Source organism: Argiope bruennichi, chromosome 2, assembly GCF_947563725.1.
Source record: "Argiope bruennichi chromosome 2, qqArgBrue1.1, whole genome shotgun sequence".
NCBI classification, from domain to species: Eukaryota; Metazoa; Arthropoda; class Arachnida; order Araneae; family Araneidae; genus Argiope; species Argiope bruennichi.
Window position 1 is genome coordinate 18637060 of NC_079152.1, and position 27726 is coordinate 18664785.

At 27.2% G+C, this 27726-nt stretch overlaps 1 protein-coding gene across 1 annotated transcript; it reads left to right on the forward strand.

Moving 5' to 3' along the window:
- LOC129957693 (guanine nucleotide-binding protein subunit beta-2-like) lies at positions 1–27573 on the forward strand. Its single transcript, XM_056070155.1, has 10 exons — positions 1–129; positions 5788–5924; positions 6669–6710; positions 7608–7684; positions 10225–10351; positions 13444–13587; positions 16238–16378; positions 17566–17662; positions 19130–19296; positions 20989–27573. The coding sequence occupies exons 1-10, from the start codon at positions 6–8 to the stop codon at positions 20998–21000; spliced, it is 1068 nt and encodes a 355-aa protein (XP_055926130.1). The 5' UTR covers positions 1–5; the 3' UTR covers positions 21001–27573.
- The last annotated feature ends 153 nt before the right edge of the window (positions 27574–27726 follow it).

Here is a 27726-nt window from a genome sequence, read left to right on the forward strand (position 1 = left end):
CCAAAATGGCTTCCGATGGTGGTTTGAAAGTTGACAATCCTGCCGAAACTGTTGAATCTTTGACTAAAGAAGTTGAGAATTTAAGAACCCGTTTAGAAGAAGAAAGGAGAAAGCTCAATGATATAGCTTGTACGAAATTTTCTATTGCTTTATTCTCTTGCATCGTTTTAATAATGCATACATGTTTTGTTTTCATGTGCAAGGTTGTTTATTTATATGTCAAAAAAGCGCATCTTGAAGATTATATGGTAGAAATGTAAAGTTTATAGAAATTTTCGGCATGAAAGGAAGAGAAATTTCCGTTAATTTATTTTACCATTCTGTCTTGCATTTTGATTTACAATTTTTATTAGCTTGCCGGCTGTATTGGGTTTCTTTGCTATTTTTGTATTCAGTACATATATTAAAACTTGGCTCTTTTTACAAATTTAAAATTTTCTTTTGTAAGAATTAATTATTTTCCTGAAGAATTTTTAACCTTTTTTATTAAGTGAAGCTATTATTAAATCATATTTTATAAAGAGATAATAAAGGACTCGTAAACAATGTTGCTTGATTTATCAACAACAATTCAAAATTCTAAAGATAGTACCAAATCAGTCTTTCTTAGTATTTATGATAGCTTATTCATTACAGTTTGATATATGTAACTTACATATAATATGAAAATTAGGGTAATGGAACTTTATTAATAAATTTCAATGAATTATATTTTTTGTTATTATTTAGATAGATTGAATTCTTATGAACACCCAGTTAAAATTATGATGTAATATTAGATATTTTAATAAATTTTGAGTGATTACTTAGTTTTCAATCAGAAATACTTATTGTATATTTTCAAAAATTTAATTTATTTCATAAATTCAAATTTTTTATCTTTTAGCTGTGCTAACTTATGGATTAAAACCTTTACATCCTGAAATAATTTTAAATGTTTTGAAAATTTAATTGCAACTTTATTTTATTTTAGGTGTAAATTTCAAGTTTTTTAAAAATACAATTGAATAAGGGATGTATATATTTCTTTTTTCTTGTTTGAATATCTTTTGGTATATTATTTTGATCATTAATAGAAATTCATTTCAGAATAATATGAAAACTTATTATATGTTAGAATAGACTAGCTTGATAATTTTTAATGAAAGTTAAAACAAAAAGTTATCTTTTAAACATTTGTTCAGTATAGTATTGAATTTTCACAATATCTTAGGTTGGTTGATTTGGGTTTTGTAGTACAATTGCACAATATTCTGGGATTTACTCTATAATAGAAGGGGGAAAAGTCCAGAAATTGCTTTTTACTAAGAATTTTTAATGATATTTTTATGACAACGGAGAATAAATAGCCTCCGAGTCTTAATATATAAAAATATGTAACATAGTTTTGCAGATGAGTGGCCGAAAAGAAAACAGATTTGGATTAACTTCAGTTTATTTTTCCATGACGAGCATGGTAGCATTTGTCTATATTGAGGCACAGGAGGAAAATGCAAGAGATTTTTCCTTTGGTGCTTTTACAAAGAGATTCTTACAGGTGTAGATTTAGGAAAGGGAATCTTTAGTATCTTTGAAAAAATGTGTGAGGGTTGGAGATTTTCATCTCTTTATATGGCGCTCGACAATTAAAACTTGAGTAATTTTTTGGTGCATATTGGAAATAATTAAATAAAAAAAATGGAATTTGAATTAGGAAATAAGAGAAAATGAAGATTGAATTAGAAATTTAGAATGAAATAGCATTTATCAGTTTAAGATTAAAAAAAAAATATGGAAATTCATTTGGATTTAAATTAGTTTAAAAAATATAATTGCATATATATATATATATATCCTCTTCATTCACAGATTTGAAAATCCTCCACTTTTGTGCATGTGGCAGGATGTATTTATTTAGTCAAAATAGAGGTGAAAGAGAAGATAAAAAGAGGAAGCATTTACAATAAATAGTATAGTAAACTTGTATCATCTGCTGATTTAGGAGGCACAAAAGCTGCATATAACTTGTAATACTGTTGGAAAAAATACTAATTTGTAATAAAATGCTTTAGAGCAATTTTTATTGTAAGGTGCCTAAACATTAAATTAAGGTGAACAAATGGGAGATTTCTGTTCTTAAGATTTCATAATTTGCTTTTTACAAACTAATTTTTTATGTTAAATGCTTTTTTTGCTATAGAATTTTTTTAATAACATCTTAATATTAACAACAGATAATCTTGGTCACATTTTATGATATATATAAATTGTGTCGCTTCTAAAAGATTTTTTGCCTTGTGAGCTAAAAGTTTTTTGCCATATAAGCAATCAGCCTGCACTTTTGAATTAAAATAAAATAGTAGAGTACGAAACTTCATGACATTCTCATACATGCAAGAAAAAAAAATGCACAAAAAAGTAACTAATGAAGTGAAAGCAAGAATGGAAGAATTCTAGGAATGTGCTCATCTTATATATCTCGCCCCTTATTTAGATAGAATTATCGAAAAGAGTCTTGAGATAATGAAATGAACAGTACTTCTTATCAACAACTGTGCCTTATCAAAAGCAAATAAAACCTTGTGCTTGGTATTGCTTGTCTATTTCTCAGCAATTTCAACTTGCACATCAAAAGTGTAATATCCTTTGAAATTATTTTAAATGTTTTTAATCTTTTATTTTATATTTTTACATTGAAATGTTATTTAACTATAAAATCTAAGGAAGAAGATAAATTTAGTAAGTTAGGGATATGCGAGTTGGCCAGTTGACTGTGAATTGTCAGGGAATTCTGAAAGGTCGTAAAAAATCGAAAATTATTACAAAACTGAACATTTTTTTATAAATTGGTAATTTTTATCAAACATGATAATTTGTTGGTATTTTTTCATAAGTAGAATGATACATCGTTGGCAACTAATCAAACTTTTGCTGATAGTCTAAAACAGACTATGGAGAAGAAAGATTACTACCGTGTCTCAGGTATTGCATGTATGTATAAATATATAATATTTCTGCCAAAAGATTTTGTTTGCTTTTTTTCAGAACGTCATCAATATAATTAGCTAAAATGATTTTAGGGTAAAGGCAGCCTAACTGAAGCCCAGCTCCTGTTACTGCTGTGATTTTAAACTTTATTGTAAAAAGATCTTTTATAAAAAGGTCTTTATTTAGAAGAATCTTTTTTTATTTAAAAAGATATATGAAGCTTTCCTTCCTTCCCTCTTCTTCCTTTTTTGAATATCAAATGATCATACCGCATATTACAGGAGTGAAAGTATGAATTTTGGTTATTAATGTTCAAAATTGGATGTAAAGTATTGACCCCATTGTCTGAAACAATTTATTTTAATTATTTTACAAGAATTATTTTTTTACTCTTCTCGGAGATATTTTTACTGAATTATAGAGTATTTGATGTTATTACTAATATTTCCTTAAAACATTTTTTTTTTTGTTTGTTTATATTTAAGTATTACGAATGCTGATTTAACTAAATTTTTATATGGATGGGTGTTTTTGCTAATATTTTCTTTAATTTTTTTAATTTAAAAATAATATTAAAAACAAGAAATTTGGGTTGTTTGATACATTATAGGTGCACATTTCTCTCGTAATTTTCTGAAATTTTTTTTCAAAAAGTGAAGGGCAGCATTTATCTTATGCTTTTCGATGGTATATGAAGCTGTTTGCTACAAAAATTTACAAGATTCATTCATGCTATCTTTTTTAAAATTTATATGTCTAAAACATTTTTCTCTTTATGCAATAAAGAACAAGATGATAAGGAACAATTTTCTACTTTTCTTTCCTCCTCTTTTTTACAAGTTGAGTATTCAGCCAGCATTATGGTGATTTTTTTTAGTCGGTGAGCTACAAGTCAATGCAACTTTGATATCATTGAAGAATTTTTCTTATTTTGATAGAGAGATTTCATTTTGTATTTGTAGGTAAATTTTTTATTTACTGTTAGTAAAATTATAGTGCAGTTCTGATTGGTGTGTTGGTAAACAATATGAATAGAGACCCTGTTGGAAGGAAACAAATCATTTCATTCCTAAACACTCCACTAATGTGCATATATTTTTGTACTGCAGTTTCTCGCATAGATTTGAAAAATAGTTCTGAGATATGACTGATTGGCTAAAAATCAATCTAGGTGGGCACAGTGTTGATTATTATATTTGCAAAAAAAAAAAGAAAAAGAAAGACATTACTTAATTGAAGTTTATCTGAAATTCAATAAGTGGAAATAATTTTTTTCTGAGCATTAAATTTTATTTTACAATGAATTTAGTTAAAAGAGTGGAACATTTTTTCAAATACAGTTAAGAACATATTGTGCAATAATTAAAGAAAATAAAATGAAGTGACATTGTTCTGAAGATATTAGAAACATCTGAAAAAAATGTCAGAGAAATTAAAACAGTAGAAATGCTGGCCACCCTGGAGACAGTTTTCAAAAGCATCAAAATTCACTTGTATGGTAGCTAAAGGAGAACGTCAAAGTTTCTTCCCTTTCAGTTTTACAGTAGCTCTGTTCCTTTGGTCACAACACAGATTTGAAACATAGCTAACTCTGTAATGCTTCTTTTGCTCAGTGAATTTGTTTTTTCTTGTTAGTTATTCTTTGCTTTTTCATATTGACTTAGTGAGAATTTAATGTTTATTCACTTTAGAATTTAATTATTACAATTACAAATTTGGGGCTATTTAGAGTTAAAGATATATTTTTAAAAAAAATTAAATTTTCATTCTATTCTAGTGTCAAATATTTTTGCAGTTATTAATATTTAAACTGACAAGCAGCTACTGTTCTCTGATCATATTTCTCTTTAAAATGTGACATAAATAAATAGATGCATTTTCATTGCATCTGGGGCGATCATATCCTTTCCATCATTACAACATTATTGAAAGAAGATTAATAGTTTAATATTAAGAGTTGCTACAATTATTATTGCAAAATAATTTTAGAATTCTTTTTTTTTTTAAGTATAAATATTTTCAATTTAAAACTAACATATAAAAAAATTAAAATTTTTAAATCATTATTTGAGACAGATTGAGCATGCTATGATTGAATCCTTTATTTTCAGCACCTTCTTACAATAACCTCCAAATCTGTGCAATCACTAAACTCATTTAGTATCTTATTTGAAGTACCAATTTCATCTCTTCTGTATGAAAAGTTAAATTCTATACTCTTTTTACTGTTAAATATTCTTGTTTTGTTGACATTTTATTTTTAAAAATCCCAAGTGGTATCCCATTTTAGAATAAACCGAACATAATTGAAAATGATACTGAATTTTACCAAAAAAAAAAAAAAATAATAATAATAGTAATGGAAAATAAAACCACAAATTTATTGTTATTTATTGAATAAAATAGAACCATAGATTTATTATTATTTTTTTAAAGATATTCTCAAGCTAAAACAGTTGGGGGGGGGGGTTGCAGAAGAATTTCAAATGCTTGTTAAAATTTCAGATAGTGCTTGAAAATTGCCATTGGTAAAGCTTTATATTAAAAATTGAATTCATATGTTAAAATTCTATATACCTAAAATATATGCGATAGAAAATTTATCCATATATTTTTCAAATTATATTGGAAATTCTACTTCTATTCAAAATGTTGAAGAATAGATATTGTTTCAGAAAAGAATTATGCATCTTCATTTGTTCATTGCCAATAATACAATTTTAGCTGGCTTAATGTATTTTTAATTTTCCCATAAATTTTAATTAGTGTGATTATTTTTTGTTTGATTGTTACTAAAGTTTTTAAAAAATTCTATTTCAGTATATAAAGTTGCAGAGAGGTTAGAACCAATACAGAATTTAAATATTAAACCTCGAAGAGTTTTAAAGGGTCATCAGGGAAAAGTTCTATGTTCAGATTGGTCATTAGACAAAAGACATATTGTTAGTTCTTCTCAGGTATGAAATATTTTTAAAATTTTATTTTAATTTTCCCACTCCTAGTGTCATTATTTTAACTCTGATTTAACCCAAACAGTTCCTAACGAAGAATCTATATTACATGGCTATTTTCTTTCTGATTGTTCATAGATTCTGAATACTTTGAATACAAACTATTGTCAATCTGCAAATTATCTGAGCTGAATTTTTAGTATAAGTTCCAAAGGCAAGAACTGTATTTATGCATTTTCTTTAAACAATTGGAGAATATATTTTTCAGGTTACAAATATATAAATACATAATAAACTGTTTTTCTTCTTTAGAAGCTAAGTTCATGGAGCTTCATTATTAGATAAAATAATTTATCATTTTTAGTTTGAAATGAGATTTTAATAATCATTGTGTCAAATATAATTTCAATATAATCTATTGTTTTAATGATCTATACATAAATATAGTTTATTAGGTTTCTCTAATCAAAGCGATGATTTTAATTTTAGATATGTGTATGAAAATTGAAGAAATGACTATATATGAAAACAATTTTAGATTTTATTCAGATATTCTTCATGTCTGAATAAAATCCTAAGTTCTTTCTTACATTATCTAATAAATGTATATTTTAATATTATTGAATTAATATTAATTTCCTAAATATAAATTGTTACATTATTTCTTATTCTTCAAGTTGTTTTCTTATTTTTATCAGTGTGGATTTCTTTTTATGTGTATTATTTTATTTTATATTTTCTCTCTTTCAGGATGGTAAAATGATTATATGGGATGCATTTACTACAAATAAGGTATGTATAAAAAATATTAATATTTTTATTTGAATTTTCTAGAGCAGAATATATTTGAAATATATAAATAAATTTTAATATGTTTTCTAATTTTTCTTTTATTTATCAATAACATTATTTTGTATTACTACTCTTTATTTCGGTGAATACATCACCATGAAGAATAGATGCTTATAAAATGTTCATGTGATTGCTACAATTATGTTGATTAATTAAAAAATTATTTTTAATTAAGAAAGATAACTTAACTGCAGTATACAGTCTGTATTATTTAGCAAAAACTATAAATACTATAACTGTAATAAATTTTTATTTAAAACTATAAATAAAAAACAAGTATAATGATAAATATAATGAAATAGTAAAATGATAAATATAATGAAAAAAGTTCAATAGTCAGAATCAAACTAAAATTAGAGATGTTATTAGTGCATACTAAAAGAATGGTGCCAAATAAAAAAATAAAAAATGCTAAAAAATATTGTTTGTAATTTTAATCTCTAAAAAACACACACAGACACACACAATACATCAATAAAACAGTTTTGACCATTACTTTATATTTCTGTAGATGGTTCATTTAACTTGACCCTTATTATGGTTTTTTTCTCTCTTCTGAATGAATTATTGGAGCATTAATTGAAAAATAAGTATCAGTTTTATTGTTATGAACAACCGAGATGTAGTTAATTGATGAAGATAAATTGATACATACATTAGTTTTCATGTTTCAAAAGTAAATATTCTTTTTAAATTCACATTAACACTTTGAATTGGCATAATAAAAAAATTATTTATTTCTGGATTTAAATTTTAATAATAAATGCTCATCAAGAAATAGAGAAAAAAAATTGTAAGTATAAGTACTAGAATTGAATTTAACTATCTCTTTTACAGGAACATGCTATCACTATGCCAACAACATGGGTTATGGCCTGTGCATATGCTCCCTCTGGAAATATGGTAGCATGTGGGTGAGTTTCAGCTTAGCATATTATGTTACTGTAATTTATTGTTATTGGATTAATCTAAAATTCACAATTTAAGCATGAAATATTTGAAAACATGTATTTAAAATTTTTATTTATAAATTTGACATACGATCCGTAATCTTGCCTGAATATTCATTTAATAAATCAAAAGCGTTTTATTATTATTATTATTATTATTATTTGCAACAGTACTGATGCTCAAATGATTCCGAAACCATGCACTAGAATAATTGGGTCTGATACGAGAAAGAGCTTGTTTGTGTGTGTGTGTATAAATTAGAGTAATAGCTTTATTAGTTCTACTTTTTTCTAATCAAAATTGAAAACAGTTTCCCATTGAAATATTAAAACAAAAACAGACTATTCATATTTGATTCCCTAGAAATATGAATACTTTCATTTTTCATAATTTATTCAATTATATTATTCTGAATAAATAATCAAAATCATTGAATCATAAAATTAAGCATTTTATCTTCAATTTTAGTAAAAAGAATGGTTTAAAAATGCCAAGATTTTACTCTTCAGTCATTATATTAATTTGTGTAAGAATCAAAGCGAATATATGACATAACAATTTGGAGGATCTGTATATCTATGCTATCATTTATGTACGGGGGTTGGAACTTTAATAGTGGTAACACTGCTGTAAAAACGCTACACAACAAAACTAAAGAATGCCACATATACCACACGTTAGTTACATATCTACCTTACCTCTCAGCAAAAAGATTTGACCTTCCTATGACATGCTCATGCCGAGTGACACGAAGAACTGGTCCTTGTATTAGCTTGTGGTCTAAAGTAAGTGTTGTCAGGATGTTTTCAAAACAAGAACAATGGAGTTGGATAAAAATTGAATGTGCCAGAGGTTGTACTGCGCAACAATGTCATCTAAGGCTTCAAGAGGCTTGCGGGGAATCTGCTTTGTTTTACACAACTGTTGCTAGATGGGTAAAAGCCTTCATTGAAGGATGCCAAAATTTGGCAGACATGCATTGGTCAGGTTGTCCTAGTGTCAGTGAAGCAGAAGTGTATGCTGGTGCCAAAATAATGGACGGTGATCGATGCCGACCTGGAGCACCATGAGCATGAAGGAGATGCTTTTTTACGCCATATTATTACACTGGATGAGACTTGGACCAGATCGTACCAGCCAAAACTGAAACTCCAATCAAACGACTAGCGTCATAATGGATCATCACGAAGTTCGAAATTTCTTCAGAACCTCCAGCAATGTGAAAATTATGCTGATTCTAGTGTACGACTGTGATGGTGTCATTCTAACACATACCATTCTCGAACAGCAGACCGTCAATGCGCAGTATTACTACTCATTTTTGGAGCACCATCTCGGACCAGCTTTGAGAAAAAAACAACACTTGCTGCAGAACGTCCCTATCATTTTGCATGACATTGCTCGGCCGCATGCAGCGCAAGGTGTGGTTGATTTTTCTCGATCGATGGGGCTAGGAAATGCTTTACCATCCACCATACTCCTCAGATCTAAGCCCTTGTGACTTTGACTTAACTCCTAAGATGAAGGAACCACTTCATGGCAACTGTTCCAGAGATTCTTTTGGCAGTAGACCGGCCCATTCGAACTATCAACAGAACAAGCCGAGTGTTCTGCGACTTCCACATGATTGGAAACGGATTGTATACAATGCTGGCTACTATATTGAGGGACTGTAAAACATGGTGACATAAATCATTTTTGTATTCCATGTAAATAAGTAGTTGCCACTATTAAAGTTCCAAGCTTCGTACAAATATTATTTATTTTGTTTGGGAAATTTCTAATGTTTTTTCTATCACAGTTGAAAGGAAAAAAATTACTTGGTTGCTTGAATTGATATCCCATTAATAAATTTATGAGATTAAATTACAAGTCTAGTTCTGCATAATTTTGAAGAGATCGATTTTCAATCCTAGTTCAGAATATAGATTGAATCTATGACAGAAAACTTTTAAATGCAAATTTATCAATTGATCAGGAATACAAATTCAGTTATTACTTTTAACTTTAAAATATGACCAGAGTTTTAGCTTGCACAGCTGCTGTAAAATTTGTTTCAAAATGAATTATCATAAATAAAGGCTGAATGCTCATTTCTCGTTTATTAACTTTATAAAGTTCCAAAGAAACAATGAATGGTAGTTCTGAAATTCATAACCTTTATGATTTAATTTTGTTAGTTCAATTAACACAACTATATTTTGTGTATCTATATTTTATTTATTCTCATTTTTACTTATTGATGTTTCCAAAGATTTCAGTCATGATAAATTTGAAAAAATAAGTATTAAATCTTCATCTTTTGTTGCTGCATTACCTTTCATCAAATGAATATAGTTATGTATTAAAATCAAATGCCAAAATAACATTTTAAAATGAAGCTTTTGGCCTTATAATGAAAAGAAGAAAAAAAAAAAAAAACACTTTTGTAAAGATATTGAATGTTTTCAGATAAAAGGGGAAAAAAAAAATCATTACTTATTCAATTCTAAAATTATTGCAGAGGTTTGGACAACAAAATTACAGTGTACCCTCTTAGTTTTGAAGATGATGTTTCTACCAAAAAGAAAGCTGTTGGAACTCATACTAGTTATATGTCTTGCTGCCTTTTCCCTAATTCTGACCAGCAGGTAAAAAAAAAATTATTTTTAAAGGTTTGATTTACCCTTTTAGAAGCACCAAAATCGAAAACAGAAAATGTTACTCAGATTTATTTATTATATTTATAATATATTAATATAGAGAGAGAGTGTGTCCCACAAGATATGCAGCATCTAATATTTGGATAGAATTTGTTAAAATGAATATTTTGATATATAACATGCGAGTCCCCGAATATAGCATCATATTCTAATTACACAAAGAACATTAATTACAAATCCAATGTTTGTATTCGAAATTACGATGCATGTGGCGATTACGCAACAAGAAAGTTCCCCTAGGTGACTATGCAAATATATGGAAACCAGCGAGATGAAAAACACATCTGCAGGTGAATATGCAGATTCCTGCCACAGTATATAAGGCTAGAAAAAAAGGTTTGAGGAGAATGAGTCGTGCATGACTTGCTGAAAATAACTGTGCACTGTAGTAATCATTGTGATTTTGAAATGAGCAAATATCTGATTGAGCATTGTGTTTTCATGGTGCTGACTTATCATGAATTACAATCACCAGCGGCTGTAGTGAAAAAAAAAAATTTAATTGACAATCACTACAACATAGCGAAATGACGATTAAAAGAATGTATGAAAGATTTAAGGAGACTGGCAACTGTGTTGGACAATGTGCTAGCAATGGGGAAAAAAGAGAAGCTTGTAAGAACAGAAGCTAATGTTCATAAAGTGAAAGAAGTGTCTGAAGGAAGTCCATCAACTTCGGTGCGGTACAACAATTCAATATGTCAAAAAGCACAGTGTATAGGATAATGAAGAGGGGATTACAAAACTCAATTCAATTAATCACTGCCTGGTTTTGGATGGTTTAAGGAGGTTTGATTGGCCAAACATGTTGATCAATAAGATTGAATGTGACAAAATTGATTTTAATCTGGTTCAGTGACAAGACACACTTCCACCTCCAAGGGTATATTAACAAACAGAACTGAAGGTTCTGGGCCACTGAAAATCCTCATTTAATAATTCATCCACTCCACCCACTTAGGTTCACAGATTGGTATACATTATCTGCCAAAGGCATCATTGGGACAATATTTTTCATTGAAAATATCAAGGGTGAAACTTATTTTGACGTGTTGAATGCCGGTTCGTCCCATTTTTGCATGACATAGACAAGATGAGCAATTATTGGTTTATGCAAGATGATGCTAGATCTTAACACATTCAGCGAAAGTTCGATCTCTTTGTAGAACATTTTCACGGTAGACTGATAACGAATAGATTTTGTAATGGAATCAGGATTCCATTATGAAAACAGGCAATGATATAGAGTGGCCACTTTACTTCCCGGATCTTAACTCCTGTGACTTTTATTATGGGGACGTCTAAAAGACACATTATATCTGACATAGCCCTCAACATTGGGCAACTTAGAGCAACAATTGAAATCAAAGTCAAGGAAATTGGAACAGATGTTTTGCAGAAAACAATTGCAAACTTCGATTACAGACTTCGCCATGTCGTTTGTTCGAAAGGGCGACATTTCGAAAAGCTGTTGCATTGAAAGTTCTCAATAGACAATGATTTTCACTTGGCTTTTCTTGGAAGTTTTCATAACAAGCTTCACACCTTAGACTATGCTGCTATATTTGGTGACCGCACAAGTTATACATCAAAATACTTGTCTTGACGTATTCTATGCGAATCTGTAAATATTATGCCCTGCATACCTTGTGGGATACCCTATATATTATTGTATTTTTATAAACCATAGAAAATTGATTATCTATATCTTTTCCTGAATGTTAATCATTTACTTTCTTTTAATAAAGCAGATTTTTAGAAATTATTTATTCTCAAAATGTTATCTGTTTAAATCTGTTTTGTTATCTGTTTAAATTTATGACCTATGATGTTAATTGCTAAGAGATTTACATTGTTTTGTAATATTTTATTCATATTATTGAGCATAGTCGTTGAAAAAAGAAAGGAACCACCCAGATTTATTTTGCAATTGATCATCTAATGTGAAAATTAAAAGTATCATTTTAATGGTAGTAATTAATACTGAAAAATGTTGTGCTTGAAATTTTCGTAGAGGGCTGTCTACATATGTAAAGTTGTACAACTTTGAAATTTCCTATGGCAATACCTTTTTTTAATGTCATGAATCAATTTTGCACAGAAAAAAAAAAAAAAAAAAAAACTGGACTACAACCTTTGATTAACATATCAGGATTACATCGGGAGATATTTGACATTTTCTGTTAAGGGGTTGTTTCCATATTTAGATATTCTCTGAATGTCAGTAATAGTATATATATATATATATATATAGATAGATAGATAGACAGATATATATGTACGTAAGCATAATATTTTTTAATAGCAGAAGGCCGTTTCACAGACAGAGAAGACACTTTGCATTTTTAATTTCATTTTATTCTTTCCCGGGAGGCAGTCATGATTTATTTACAAGAGGAGCGGACAAGGCACATCCGCCACAGCACGTTATAAGAGCAGAAGTGGGGAAGAGAAGAGAAATAAATTATCCCTTGTCTTATAAAACATGAGATATTGATAGGGAAATTATTTTTTCATAGTGCTAATATACTATTAAGATTTTGCTAGGGATTTCCGATACGCGCACGAACCAGGCAAGGGAAACACTGGGATCTTTTTTTAAAAGAATGTGCTTACTGGACATTCTTCTATTCCTTCATGTGGTGTGTATGAATTTCCGACCTAAGCATTTTACAAAGTTTCTCTTAAATTAATTATATAAAAAAAACTGGAATGAAACCAGGAAATAAGAGAATATTTTTAGAATGAAATTATTATGGGCTAAATTAAGATGAAACTTTGGAAATTAATAAGAATTGAAATTACAGTTTAAAATATTATATATATATACATATATATGTTACATATATACATTATATATAATATAAAATAATATATATATATAACTTTTGCAATATAGCAAATTGTCCTTCATATAGAGAATCTTTAAAAGCTTTTTGATAATGTTCTTATTGTAAATTTTATATAAAGCTGCTATCATTTATATTTTGTTCTTCTAAAATGATTACTTTTATTTCTAGATCCTAACAGGTAGTGGAGACAGTACATGTGCTTTATGGGATGTTGAGTGTACTCACCTAATTCAAAGTTTCCATGGACATACTGGGGATGTTATGGCACTTGATCTGTCTCCATCTGAAACAGGAAATGTTTTTGTCTCTGCTGTTAGTATTCAAACATTGGACATATCATTTTACTATACAACACACTTTTAGTTAATTGATTTGTTTTATGTTCATAAAATAAATCAATTTAATTGATTTTTTGCTCACATATAGATGTGTTTGAATTATAGTTTTTTTTTAAAATTATTTATATGCTCTTATTAACATTATTTTTCTTAGAATTAATTATCAATTGATTAATATTATGAAATATTAATTTCATGCTAATAGTGAATTTAAAAAATACTGGTTTCATATATTCTATTATATGTACTATAATAATGAATTATGAATTAAAGACTAAAAAGGAAAAATAATTAAACTACTAAAAATTTTGCTTTTAATCCTTTCTGGTATGGGTTATTAAAATCCTTGAAGTATAATGAAATATACCATCATTGTGATTAATAGGTTGTACCTTACCTTCTGTAAGGAAATGGTGTCCTCGTTTAAGGACACCACCTGTCTAGAGCAATCTCTGTGTCAAAAAATCTTTCAAAATAATGGCATAAATTCCTTACGACAATAGCATTAATTATAAATATTTTAGATTTGCAAAATAAAGTACTAAAAATACAAAATATATTTACTACAAAAATTGTAAGCTAAATATTATAAGTAATTAAAAAATAAGAACTGTTATGATTTAATACAAATTTAATAAATTAAAATTATATATAATAATTTAATATCAAGTAAAAAACAAAACAATTAAAAATAACTCGTTATTTGACATGAAATTTCTCAAAGCATATGGGAGTATCTTTTTGTCTAATATATAATGGGACATAGTTTGTTTTGCACATTTGTTTTAGTTCAGCACAGCACATATCTTCAAGAGTCATCTTAGTGGATATATTTTCCAACTAAATTTTTAAAAAATTGCATATTTTTGAAAAAAAATTAATAAAAAGTTGTGGCTGTATAAAAGTAAATATTTACAGAAAAAAAGTTGTAAAAAATAAAGCAGAACATGAGAGTGTAACAAAAGTAACAGTATGGAACAAAAGGCAAATCTGAAATGTAAAATGCTTTCTGGCATCAAACATTGATTTCTTTCTCCTGAATTTAAAGATAAATGTACAGCCCCCACCCCAAATACAGAATTGCATCCTTCTGCTAAATATCAAGTTACATTTTCATATCAAGAGATGCAGTAGCGCAGAAGCTCTGCGAACAAAGTAAGAGATGTCTTAAGCAAGCGGTGTCTCCATATGAGGACACTTGCTGATCACGTATTTTGGTTTGCTCTTAAATTAAACTGAAACTTGAGTAAAACTATGATTGAAAACCTCATGGATATTGTAGAAGAATGGATGATTGATTTTAATAAAATTTCAATTCTTAAGAACTCAAAAAAAAAAAAAAATCCCAAATTTGGGACAAAAAATTGTGATATTTTTAACATAAAATTCCATAAAAGAAACTAAAATTGCTCATTCTGCCATGTTTTTCTAAAAGAAATCATTTGCTATTTTCTAGCAATTTTGGAGTTTTTAAAGAAAATTTTTAAATTGTTGTCTTCTTTTGTAATCACTATACCAGAAAGGGTCAAGTATACTAATGAAAGTGTATTTAAACCTGTCACTAATAACCAACCCCAAGCTGACTGATCAAGTTTTGTATTAATAGCCTTCTTTTTCAAATTTGGATTTCAAAATACAAAGTGAAGACTTCCTTAGTGATAACTTGCTTTGCATCCTACACCCCTCATGTGAAACAGAAAATGGCTCACTGGCATAGAAGTTTCACTACTGGGTTGGGCAGAATTAGTAGTGAAAGGAGTAAAAAAAAAATTGCTGTTATTATGTTTATTTCTGAATGATTTTCTTTGTAATAACAGTTGATTTATTGCATCCCTCACCTTTATAGGGGGGGAAGGTACTGAAATTTGCAAACTTCTAGCTCAGAGCTTCTTAAAGTTTAGTAAGAACTATATATATATAATATAATTAATATTTTATGCAAAATTAAATTCTCACACTGTTGAGGATTCTTTGTAGTAGTAGATAATTCATTGATATTTTATTAATGAAATATATTTTTAAATCTCGTGTCAGGATCTGAAATATACAGATTACTTGTGTCTTTCTAATTAAGATAATTCCGAATATGTTCTGTAACTTTTGAATATTCCATATTTCCATTGATTTCCATAATTAGCTTTTAAGAATTATTTTCTTGGAAAAAAACATTTTCCATTATTGCAAAGATTTTGTTGATGATATTTATAATGGTAGCGTAGCCATATCTGATCAGCATTTGATTGTTTCATATTGCCTTGAAAAAAAGATTATGAATTAATCCTTTGATTTGAATATTATCAATTATTGAAGTAATGACTTCTATGTTTGGAAATAATTGTATATTCTTAATTAATATGTGTAATCAAGAAAATAGCTTTTGTTCAAGAGTATTGGTGACTTTCCCCCCCTTAAATCATGAATTAATAACTTGTTTAATCTTTGTTGGAAATGATTTACATTAATTATACTTTTTAGATTTTAAAAGGCACATTTCTTATTTTTTTCAATTGTGATGGAATTTTCCATTTTTAGTGCCAATATTAGTTCTCTTTCTTTTCGTACTTATTATTAAATTTCAAGTAAATCATTTAGGTATCTTAATTTTATATCATCTTCTTTTCCAGGGGTGTGATCGTCAAGCTTTAGTTTGGGACATGAGAACTGGGACATGTGTACAACAGTTTGAAGGTCATGAATCAGATATCAATTCTGTTAAGTTTTATCCAAGTGGAGATGCTATTGCGACAGGTTCTGATGATTCTACAGTAAGTGATCTTTTATACTTTTTGTATTTGACCTGATAATCTTTCATCTTTTAATTAATGGATTGTTATTCTTAATAGTTTCTAATTTTTAATTTTGACTTTTAAACTGAAATAATTTGTTAAATTTTGGAAAGCCAATTGCTGATATTTAGAGTCTGTATCTAGTCATTTTGATTTATATATCTGTCTTATGTTTAATTATCTATAATGAATTTGATGTTTATTTTGGCTGATGAGCATGAAATGGATGAAATTCATAAATTTCACCTTTTAATAATTCTATAATTTATTTTGCTCCTTTTTTCTTTCTTTCTTTTCCTTTTTTGTAAAGATTCATCTGTTTAGTACTGATTATATTACTATGGTTCTAACTTGTAAGAACTCTCTCTCTCTTTATTTCAGTGAACATTTATTTTGGTAATTTGTCCCATTTTAGCCTTTTCTTTGAAATTCTTGAATTAAAAGATGTGTAAAAAGAAAACCATTCAATCTGAATAATTAGTCTGTAGTCTGTATATTTTCTGTAGGCGATTCAAGGTCACATTTTCTATCTCGTTACTGGTTGTCTGTCTCGCAACGTTGTAGCAGGTAACAGTGTCACTCTTTTTTTTCTTTTTTTTTTACACAGCTGTTAAGGTATTTCGAAGGTATTCCCAAAACATACTGGTGTGAGAAAAAAAAAACAAGCTTTGTCGAAACCATGACAATAGAGAAGGAGAAAGAGTGAAGAGTAGGGAAAACGAATGTCCTTGAAATGCCTACAGAAATTACACAGAACTATAAAATAAGTAAATAGGTTTGAGCATGTATAGATTGATGTGATTTATTATAATTTACTTACTGTGAGTCTGCGCAAGTTTGGCATGCTGCTCAAATTTGAAAGAAAAAAATGATTAAATGGAGAAGAAAACAAATCTAAAAATTGATCTCTTTTTCTACTTTAATCCCTTTTTCTTGTTTTTATCAACTAAAAGAAACAATTGGTTAGATTCAATTAAAGAATTTGAGATCAAAACAGCTTTTGTAGATGTTGGAAAATACATAATTTCTTGACTTATTTTTTTCTTCATTTTAACTTAGAAAAGTTAGTAACAATAATAATTGCAATTGCATGTGATTTAATGGCTTTGTTTGAAATAAACATTGCTTTTCTCACTACAAACAGTAATTTTTATTTTATTTTATAGTGTCGCTTATTTGATTTGCGGGCAGATCGAGAAGTGGCGGTTTATTCCAAACAAAGTATTATATTTGGTGTTAATTCTGTTGACTTTTCTGTGAGTGGTAAGTATTAAATTAAATATTTAATGGTTGCCTTGAGCATGATTTGTGTTGTTTTGTTATGTTGAATATTATTTTGATCAATCTTTTAATTTTTCATAATTGTTTTGGAGCATGCTATAATTGTAAAAATCACAAATAAGAGTTTTTGCATTGACTATTTTGGGGGAAACGTTTAATCGTCTATAAGTATATAGTCTTATTGTTCCTTATACCTTTATTCTATATAAAAGCATTTAAATATCACCATTATTTAAATGCTTTTTTTTTTCTTTAAGTATAGACATTTATGAATATTGGATTGCCTTGATTAATTATTAAAAATTATAAGGTATACAGATGCCATATATTGAGAGATATACTGAAAAAACTTACCAAAGTTAATAACATGTAATTTTACAACTGCATTTGTTTATTGTGACAAGTAAGCATTGCTTGATTTGTCAATTACTTTGATTAAAATATTTAGAAAATAAATATAAATGGTATCTTTATTCTAAACTGCAGAAGAAAATCATAAATCTCTTAACTTGCACCATTCTAGAAATTAAATGAATGCTGCATATAAAAAAAGGGGGGGTGTCTTATTTTTGTGGTTAAGAATCGGATTATGTGGATAGGGTTCATTTGCAATGCCACTGTGATAAACTAAACACATTGCATACTGTACTCTGCACCCTCAACATGCCCCCAGGGCCTGCATATTTTTGAATGCTTTAGAAGCATGCTTGGCAAGCTATAGGATGCATATATGCACATTTTTAATTTGCATTTGGTATGATATTTACATAAAGTATTCTTAAATATTAATATATATTTTGTACGTCTATTTATTATATAAGATTTTTTTACATTTTAAAAAGCTGTTTCCTTACGAATTAAAACATGAACTTTGAAATAACAAAATGTACAATAATAAAGCACTTTATAAGGTACGTTAAACGATCAGCACAAATCTACTGACATACTGGCTTTACTGACCGATTGTTTCCACATGCTTGGAATGTCAACATTCAGTTATTTTGCTAATCATTTGTCATAAGAATGTGTAAGGCTTCGTTACCTTGGTAATGTAACAAAAATATTTGGCTGGTTGGTTATGCATCAATTCAGCCAAAAAAAGATGAAAATGAGATATCTTGTGACCCGGCCACAATGTTTGGCTTCCTAAAAATGAGAAATCACGTGACCCAGTGCACAATGATTAAAATTGGATAATCTTTACATGCCACTATAGCAGTACATCTGAATATTATCATGGCATGTTGTATTTGTTGATTTATGAAACAATTGTAAAACTTTTGCCTATTCTATTTAAAACTAAATGTTTATTTCTTGTGGAAACCACTGAACTTTGTAGTTTGCTTTAAGGTGCTAGTTTCATTTCATTAGTATGTTTGTGATCCTAAATATATCAACCAAATTACATTCATTTTAAGTTATGTTTATAAAGAGTTTTTTTCCCCTTAGGGCGCTTGTTGTTTGCTGGTTATAATGATTATACAGTAAATGTTTGGGATAGTCTAAAATGTGTACGGCTTAGTATCCTATATGGCCATGAAAACAGAGTTACCTGTTTAAAAGTATCTCCTGACGGTACTGCTTTATCTACTGGTAGCTGGGACTTCACTCTCAGGGTAAGTTTTAATTGCATGCATTGTTTGCTTTCTAAAAGTAACTAAAAGTTAAAACTTAGCTGTGTGAAAATGAACAACTGTGTTCTGGTAATATTTGAAATAAGGAAAGAAAAATAGTTAAAATAATATTAATATATTACATACATAATATTAAATTGTAAAAAACACTTCTACTTTTTTGACCCACAGTTGTACTACAGTAAATTCCATATTTTGAAATAATTGGGAATTATTCTTACATTAGCTAATACATATAGCAATGTTTGAAATGGAAATATTTTCTTTTCTTTTATTAAGAGAAAATAAATTTTTTAACCACCACAAATTTATCCTGCCCAATATTTGTATAAAATGTAATTAAACAAACGTTGCATCAGCTGTTAAATTAAATATGATTTTGTGTTGATGTCTTTGTGGTTTAATATCATATACAAAGAAGTAAAAATATATTCTTTACTGGAACTAGAAAAGCAAAATATTTGTAACATTTCCAAATATGGAAAATAAATTATAAAATGTGGTGATAATTAATGATGAATGAAGTTCAGTTAAAAATAATTATTCAGCAATTTATTATTTGATAGAATATTTTGAATCTAGATAATTTTCTTGCTTCCAAATACTGAAGAATTAGAAGAGAAATAGTTCTGCTACATTTAATGATTTTTAACATTGTTTTATTTTATTGATTTGCTCCCTTGAGTTTTATGAAATTTTTATTTATCTTTGCATCATTGCTACATCGTTTTTATATTATATAAGTGTACCTGACTCAAATGATAATTTTTAGTTAGAATTGACACCTTAGTTTTATGTTTTCTTTATTTATTTAAGGCCATTCCAATTTCTATTTCTAAAGTAATGCTTTAACAGCTGTGATATGCTGTTTCAAGATAATAATGAACATTTAAACATTTATCTTAATTATAACTTATTTGATGTAACTTTTAAGTTATCAGATTTGATCACTTTATTTTTGTAGCTTTAGATGTGTACCTAATATAAGAATCAGTTTTTATAGAATGATTGTAATAATTTCTTTATTGTAGCTTTTTCTGGCAATATAAAAATTAAAATTTAAAAAAAAAAATCTTCTCATTACATTTTATTTTGTTATAGTCCAATTTTAATTCCATTGAATTTTATAACTAATCACTTAAAATAATTTATGAAATACAGTGGTAGTAAAAGGAAGAAAATTATTATTTTTGTTTATAAAAGAAATACTAATTTGTAAATAGAATGACTTTATTGTATGTTCAACTGCTGTTCAGAACTAAATTGAAAATTTTCTATTTTAAAATGTTTACATGTAATGGAGTAATAATTAGGATGGAATTTTGTGATAGATTTTTCATACATTTTCTTATGCTCTAATTTCCAAATTTAGTAGATTTGTGTGTTCTTAATAACAATACAATCTTTTAATGCTATTGGAACTTAATTACCAGATAATCAATTAATCTATTAAATTTTAATTCCATTGATAAGATGGCACATATTGTAAATTTTAGAAAAAATTATTTCAGAAGTCCATAATATTTTTAATAATGAATTAGAAATGGAAAATAATTGAAATAAAAATTCATTTTTAATACAATAATAAATAATTTGTTCTTAGACACTTTTACTGAATTTATTCAAATATAAATACATATTCAATTTTTTTTTTTTTTTTTTTTTTTTTTCCAGGTTTGGGCTTAAGATCTTTGTTGATGAATGGTGGATATGTCTTTAACGAGAGTGTTTGCATTTTAAAGACAAACATCGAGATCTTTATCTTTTCAGATTTTCTTTTCAGTGTGATTGCCAACTCCACCTTCACAAAATCTGTGGATGGGTTTTTAGTGTTGGCGAATCTTAGCAATCAACTGTTGTTGATGTTTACCAAAAGAATCACACAGGTCAGGTATCTGTTTCTAGTCATTTTTCAGCCGGTCTTGGTCAGATCCTATGCTAGTGTGCAATATGATGAGCAACTGGAAGAAAGTGTTGTTTAATACATGAAGGTATTTAGCTGCCTAGATGCAGTGAAAAAGAGTAGATGGTATTTATAAAATTATTTTTAATATGTCTGAAAATGTATATTTATTTTGTGTTAATAGTATGTGGATTTGTTGTTATTTTAGCTGTGCAGTTGAGCTTGCAATATTTTTATTTAGAAGTTTCTGTATTTTTATTACTATTAGTTTTGATTTATTTTAAAAATGTAATCAATGTTTATTTGTTTTTTAAAGGTTGTTACTGTATATAGATGTATGTTGAAAAAGTGAATTCCCGAATACAAAATCTGTGTATTTAAAAAAATTTCAGAGTGATGTTTAGTATTTTTTTGGATTTCACAGAATTATTGAAGTAAATTTTTGTCATAAACAACTATTGTACATAGATATCATTTCATAAAACTTTTTTGCTTAAAGTTCTAACACAATAGTAAGATACTGACTTTAAATACCTGTTAATATATTGAAATATATTATTAAATATAATTTTGCATAAAAAGATGCAGGATGTCTTAGGTCAGTGTTTTAGTTTGTGCTATTTTTCAAGAAATGTTTTCCCTCTTATTAGTTATTGTTTTATTTTTCTCTTTAACATTGTTAATATCATTTTTGTACATTCTGTATTCAGCCATTGCTGTTATTGTCAAAATTTCGTTAGCATTTTTATAATGGAAATGAAGTTAATGTAGAGAGTTAGTGTCTTAAGTATTGCACATTAAAATATATTGTAAAGAATATTAATTTTGGCTTTGAAAATTTCTTGAAATTTGTCTTTTATTTGATTAAAAAGTTCTAATAATTGATGTGAAAGTTAAGAAAATCAGTAAAAAAAATTAAATCACTTAACAGAGACAATCTAGACCTTTTAACATTGATCTGTGATAAAGTATTTATTGAAGGGTAAATGAAAGAGAAAATATCTTGAAAGTAATTTCATATTGCTGTTTGTAAAATTGATGCCTCTTATTTCTTATTGGCTTTCAATGAATAATTTGATATTATAAACATAATTTTTGCTTTATGTCCATGTTATAGTGATTATGTATAAATTTTTACATAATAATATTTCTTTTTTAAACTTTCTAACATTATTTATCAGTTTTCATTTGTGATGACCTGCAATTATCAGCTTAGAAAAAAAATGTTAAACAAATGGAGATATTGAAAACCTTTATATGACTTGTCATAAATTTTAATTTATTTACTAAAAAATTTGTTCTTTATTTATTTTTATTTTTTTTCATTATGTATTGTCTTAACAATACATCAAGGAATCTCATAAAAAATCTTGAGTAATTAAAAGTAAGCAATTATTAAATTTCTACATATATTTTACAGCTTTTTTTCCAATACTCTGTTCCTTAAGTTGTGTTGATCCAAATAATTATTAAAAAACAGGATATGAGTTGACCTTTCCATGACTTTGGAAGGTCAAATGATGGGCTTGCTTCTTTTCAATACTATCAGGATCTTCCTTTTAAAAAAAAAATTCTCATAAAATATAACATTGTTCACATCTACCTCAAGGCAGCTTGATAAATGTTTTGAACAAAATCCAAAGAGGGAAGTTAGTGATAGTTGTTATGTATGCTATTATTAAATGTTCTTTTTTCAGTTATTATGTAATAAATTGCTTCGCTTAAGTAACATGACTTGGATGAACATATGCATGTTAATGAGTGATCTTCATAAATACATACTATTGTTGATGTGATTATTTTAATTAGTTTATATGTTCTTCCTGTGGAAATGATTCATTGTATTTATTTTTGGAGCAAATTTTATTTCCTTTTAAATTTACTTATAGGAAGTGTGCTTTAGTTTGTATTATTTTTGTTTTGTTCTTTATATGCATTATATTAAAAATATTTTTTCCCCTTTAAAATGTTTATTCATTTCATTAGAAGTCAATTTCTAATTTTCACAAATTATTTAAAAAAGAAATCTCTAGACTCATCGTGTTAGATTAAATTATATTTCCGTCTGTATAAGGTGCTCTTCTTTTTAATTTTGTGTAAAATGTGTATTTTGTTAAGCTCATTTAATGTTTACTCATTTTTTAAGAAATGAGTTTGTAATTTTCTTAGATTACTTGTAAATGTAATCCTTAGAAAATAATTTTGTTCAGTTTTTACTGCTTTTATTAATGATCTGCTTTGCATCCTCACAAAAATCATGCGATGCAAAAAAATAAACAAAATAATAATTAATTTGTCTTTTAGTATTGAAATCTTTTGGGGGAGATTTTTATATCTTGAGAAAAGGCAAATTAGAAACAACAATGCCTGCATAATGTATTGATTTATGACATCTGCAGGTATTTCAAGAAGCTTTAAATAACATAAGACATTGTCAAAAGTTTTAGATGAGACTATTGATTTTTAATTGATCATTGTTTAAAACTTATCATCCTTTCATTTTCTTGCTTTTTAATGAAATTTTCACATCTTTAAAAAAAAAAAAATCTATTTTTAAAAATCAGTGCAAAAGTTGTGCAGATAAAATAATTTTTATTTAATAAATAATTTGGTATAATTAATTCTTAATATGAATTCTAATTTCTTTTCTAATTGGATTAATGCTGAATTTAGATAAAAGTCGCATGAAAAATATTTTTGATGTGGAAATTTGGGAAAGTTTTTCTCAGAAACACCGCAGTATGATTTTTCATCTTTAAGTAATAAAGGGAAAATTATTCAATAAAATTTTAAATGCACTAATATACTTATAATCATTTTTGTTATTTGCACGAGTCATTTTAATATTAGCTGAGCATTTAAATTTGAAACGTCATCTAAAGAAATCAAAAATGTATTTTGTTGAACATTTTTTATATAAAACTGTGCAATAACATTTGTTTGTTACACAAGTTCTAAAACTTATGTTTTTATAATTCTACTGAAAAAAATGTATTTAGTTAAAAGCATTAATTTTTTTATTAACAAGTTAATATTATCTGTTCAAAAATTCCTGTAACCTCTTTCTGGCTTATAAAATGTAATTGAAGTGTCTTAATATATAAATATGGAAAATAATTTTAAGATATAGTTTTGTTAAGTCCTAGTTTAAGGCTCTCATGTGAGATGTAATCATACAAATATTTACAATTTTTAAAAATATGTTGTGTTTTGTTTACAAACTTTTTACAAATTAAGCCAGTAGGGTGTTGAAACAATGTCATACATTTTTCTAAATAATATTTTGCCTGTTAAATGAACTTGTTATCTTTTTATATGTATTTCATGCATGCATAATATGTTTGATCTCTGTGCACAATGTATTTTATACCTGCGCACATTTTCATTAATGAGTAAAACTGTTCAAAATGACCAATTGTTTCAATTGCCCCTTTTGTTTGCACAGAATAACATTGACATAATGTTAGGATCATCTGTGCAAGCAACAACTTTAGCTTTTCTAAGTAGTAGGGCAAATTATATATTTTATTTTAATTAAAACAATTCCATTTATCTTCCTGATCTTGGTATTTTTTAAAGAGAAAGAGGAATAAGATTTGTAAATTTTGTTGATTAATGTAAAATTTACATTAATCAACCCTTCCCCTATATTAACAGAGGATTGAGAGCTTACTGAGACTTAAGATTCAAACAATCATGATTACTAAATACAGAGCAAAAAGTTGGTTATAGTACAAATATAACCTTTTAATTTTTGAACAATATCCAAGCTTGATTGATTGAATCTAGATTTGCATATAGAAGTATTACATCAGCAAGAAAGATAGCCAGATCGTTTAATTGCAAAAAAAACCAAAGAAAATAATAGATTTTTGAGACATTGATGCAGATTTCTTTACAAGCAATATATTGATTAAAGATTTATTTTTCCTTTAAGAACAAAATTGAAAGAGGGGGAAACTGATAGATCCAATCAAATAAAATTGTATCTATATTTTTTTTAAAAAAAAGTAAACTGATAAAGAACTTTTCTAAATCTATTTCCAATCTCAATCCAATTTTCTAAAGCACAAATCTAAAAATTTACTGTTTACGAAGAAATGCATTAAGGCTGGTTTTACCAAGTATATTGGTTTCCAAAATGGGAAAACTTTCAAATGGCAATTTTTTTTAATTGTATATTTTAATTTGAACTGATAGGAAGGGGAGGGGATTCTGTAGACTAGTTTCACTGTATTATATTATTTTATTCTTTTGATACGTATCTGTAATTCTCACAGCCTTTTTCCCTAATTCAATGAAAGCTTGGCAAGTTGCATTGTTTTAGTTAAATTTCTGTGGTTTTTTCAGTGCATGCTACATATTTATATTTTATACCATCTGGAATATTTTCATGCATTTAACATTTCGTCATATCGAATTCATTTAAAAACGAAAATCATTAAAAATAAATCAATTCCAGTTGGATAATTGTTATAGTCGTTCCTCTTTACCCAAAATGTATTGAGCTGACAAGTCTGCAATAATATTAAAAATATTATTAAATTTTCAATAAGCACTGTTGGTTTTGTTCAGCACCAGTGTTGAAAAGAATATGTATTTGTTGTATAGGGTGTTTATTGAAAAACTATACAGGACAATTTGATTTTTTATCTTAAAATTATATATGACATAAATGATTGATATTGTTGTTAAAATTTATATCATAATAGTCTTTAAATAATCCAATTTTGTTTCTACATACTTTTTGAGATTTATTAATACAGTTTGTCCACAAAGTCTCTTAATAATACAAATGCAGTTTGATGGGAAGATATATTAATGAAATTTGTCATGTACCCATTTATCAAAGTTTGTGATCATGTTATATTTATACGTCTAAGATACTTTGTTAATAAAAAGGAGATGGTTAAATTAACCCTATAAGTGTCGATTTCCCAATTAAAGACATGTTTTATTTTTTAATAAAAGAAAATTGTGTATACATTCTCATTGATATCGCAGGGCTTATTAGGGAATATGTCCGTAATCATGTTTTTATATGGCACAAGAAAGTTATAGAGACAAGAGTAGTGATGAATAATGAAAAGAAAAGTGAATAATGTCATTGCCATTATTGATGTTATAATTGTGAATACAATCAAAAATATTCTGTCTTATAAAGTTGTATTAAATGAGGGGGGAAAAAACTACTGCAGTCTATGATAGTGGGAATTTTTAATAAATACTATGTATTTATATATACAGATTTTATTCATGAGACTTTGTGGACACTCATATGTAGTGAACATCTTCATCAGGTGTAATCACCCCCCCCTTGTTTCAAACAATTATGTTTCGGTATGTCATATTTTGATAATTTTAATTACTTTCTTATTTTTCTAATTAAAATATTACTATTGAAGCATAAATTGATTATTTCATTTTTTATATCTCTAAAATAAATTGCAAGTAATTTTTATAATTTTAATTGTTAGGAAATTTTTAAATGATACTTGTTTAAAGGCTGCTGTATTTTATAAGATGCATGGTTTATTTTCATTTTCCTCAATTTTTTTAGTCACTCCCTACAAAAATATGATATGCATCTCATTAGCGTTGATTTAAAAATGTGAGTGTTAAAAACTGGGTATCATCATCGTTTGAGTACATTTTAAAATTATAAAGTTTAGTACATCCATAAATAAATAGTAACATCAAAATAGAATGTTGACTTAAACATATTTTACTCGGTTGAACTGAATTATTATGTTTTGAATGAAAAAGAGGAGGGGGATGTCATTGGATACTGAAAAATATCTTGAATATATCATTAATATTACATTTAACTTTTTTTTATCGTGTTTTTTGTCCTAAAAAGTTTTTCTTTAAATACCCTTAAAAAATTCTTGTTTCTTTTATATGCCAAAGACATTTTATAAAGGCAATAATGTTTTGTAAATGTGAGACATCTTGGTTTATAATAAAAATGTAAATCCAGAAAGGGTGAACGGCTGCATTTGTTTTGGGATCTCATTCAATTTCTGTAATGGATCTTTTTTTAAAGTCACAAAGAATGTAAGTGAGAAAAGTTTATGTATGCTTAGTGGAAGCTTTTACTTTAGTGGTAAAATCTGCTGTGGATCTGTTATTTCTTTAATTGATGAAATGAGATTCGTTAGATCTCTTGTATATAGAATTAGACGAAAAAAATTGTTGAAAATGTACTTTTGTTTTTGAAAATTGTATTGTTAAATAGTTAATACTTTGTTAAAAAGTAGTTGTATTGATTATGGACCATGCTGTGAGAATTGTATCATATTTGCAGCTATGCATCCAGACAAGTTGTATAAGCTTGTACAGAAAAAATATTAAAAGTTGACTGAAATAAAAAAGAAAAAAGATTATTAGCGTTTTATTGCATTTCTTATGTTATTACAAAAAAATTTTAAGTTTCGATTTTTTTTTTTTTTTTTTTTTTGTATACGAAATATGCAAGGAATAAGTATTGTAATCCGTAAAAAAATTCG

Excerpts from the sequence above, each read along its gene's own strand:
- LOC129957693 (XM_056070155.1), top strand. The coding sequence starts at position 6 with ATGGCTTCCGATGGTGGTTTGAAAGTTGACAATCCTGCCGAAACTGTT. Across the intron at positions 130-5,787 it reads AAAGCTCAATGATATAGCTT|TATATAAAGTTGCAGAGAGG; the intron begins GTACGAAATTTT and ends ATTCTATTTCAG. Across the intron at positions 5,925-6,668 it reads ATATTGTTAGTTCTTCTCAG|GATGGTAAAATGATTATATG; the intron begins GTATGAAATATT and ends TCTCTCTTTCAG.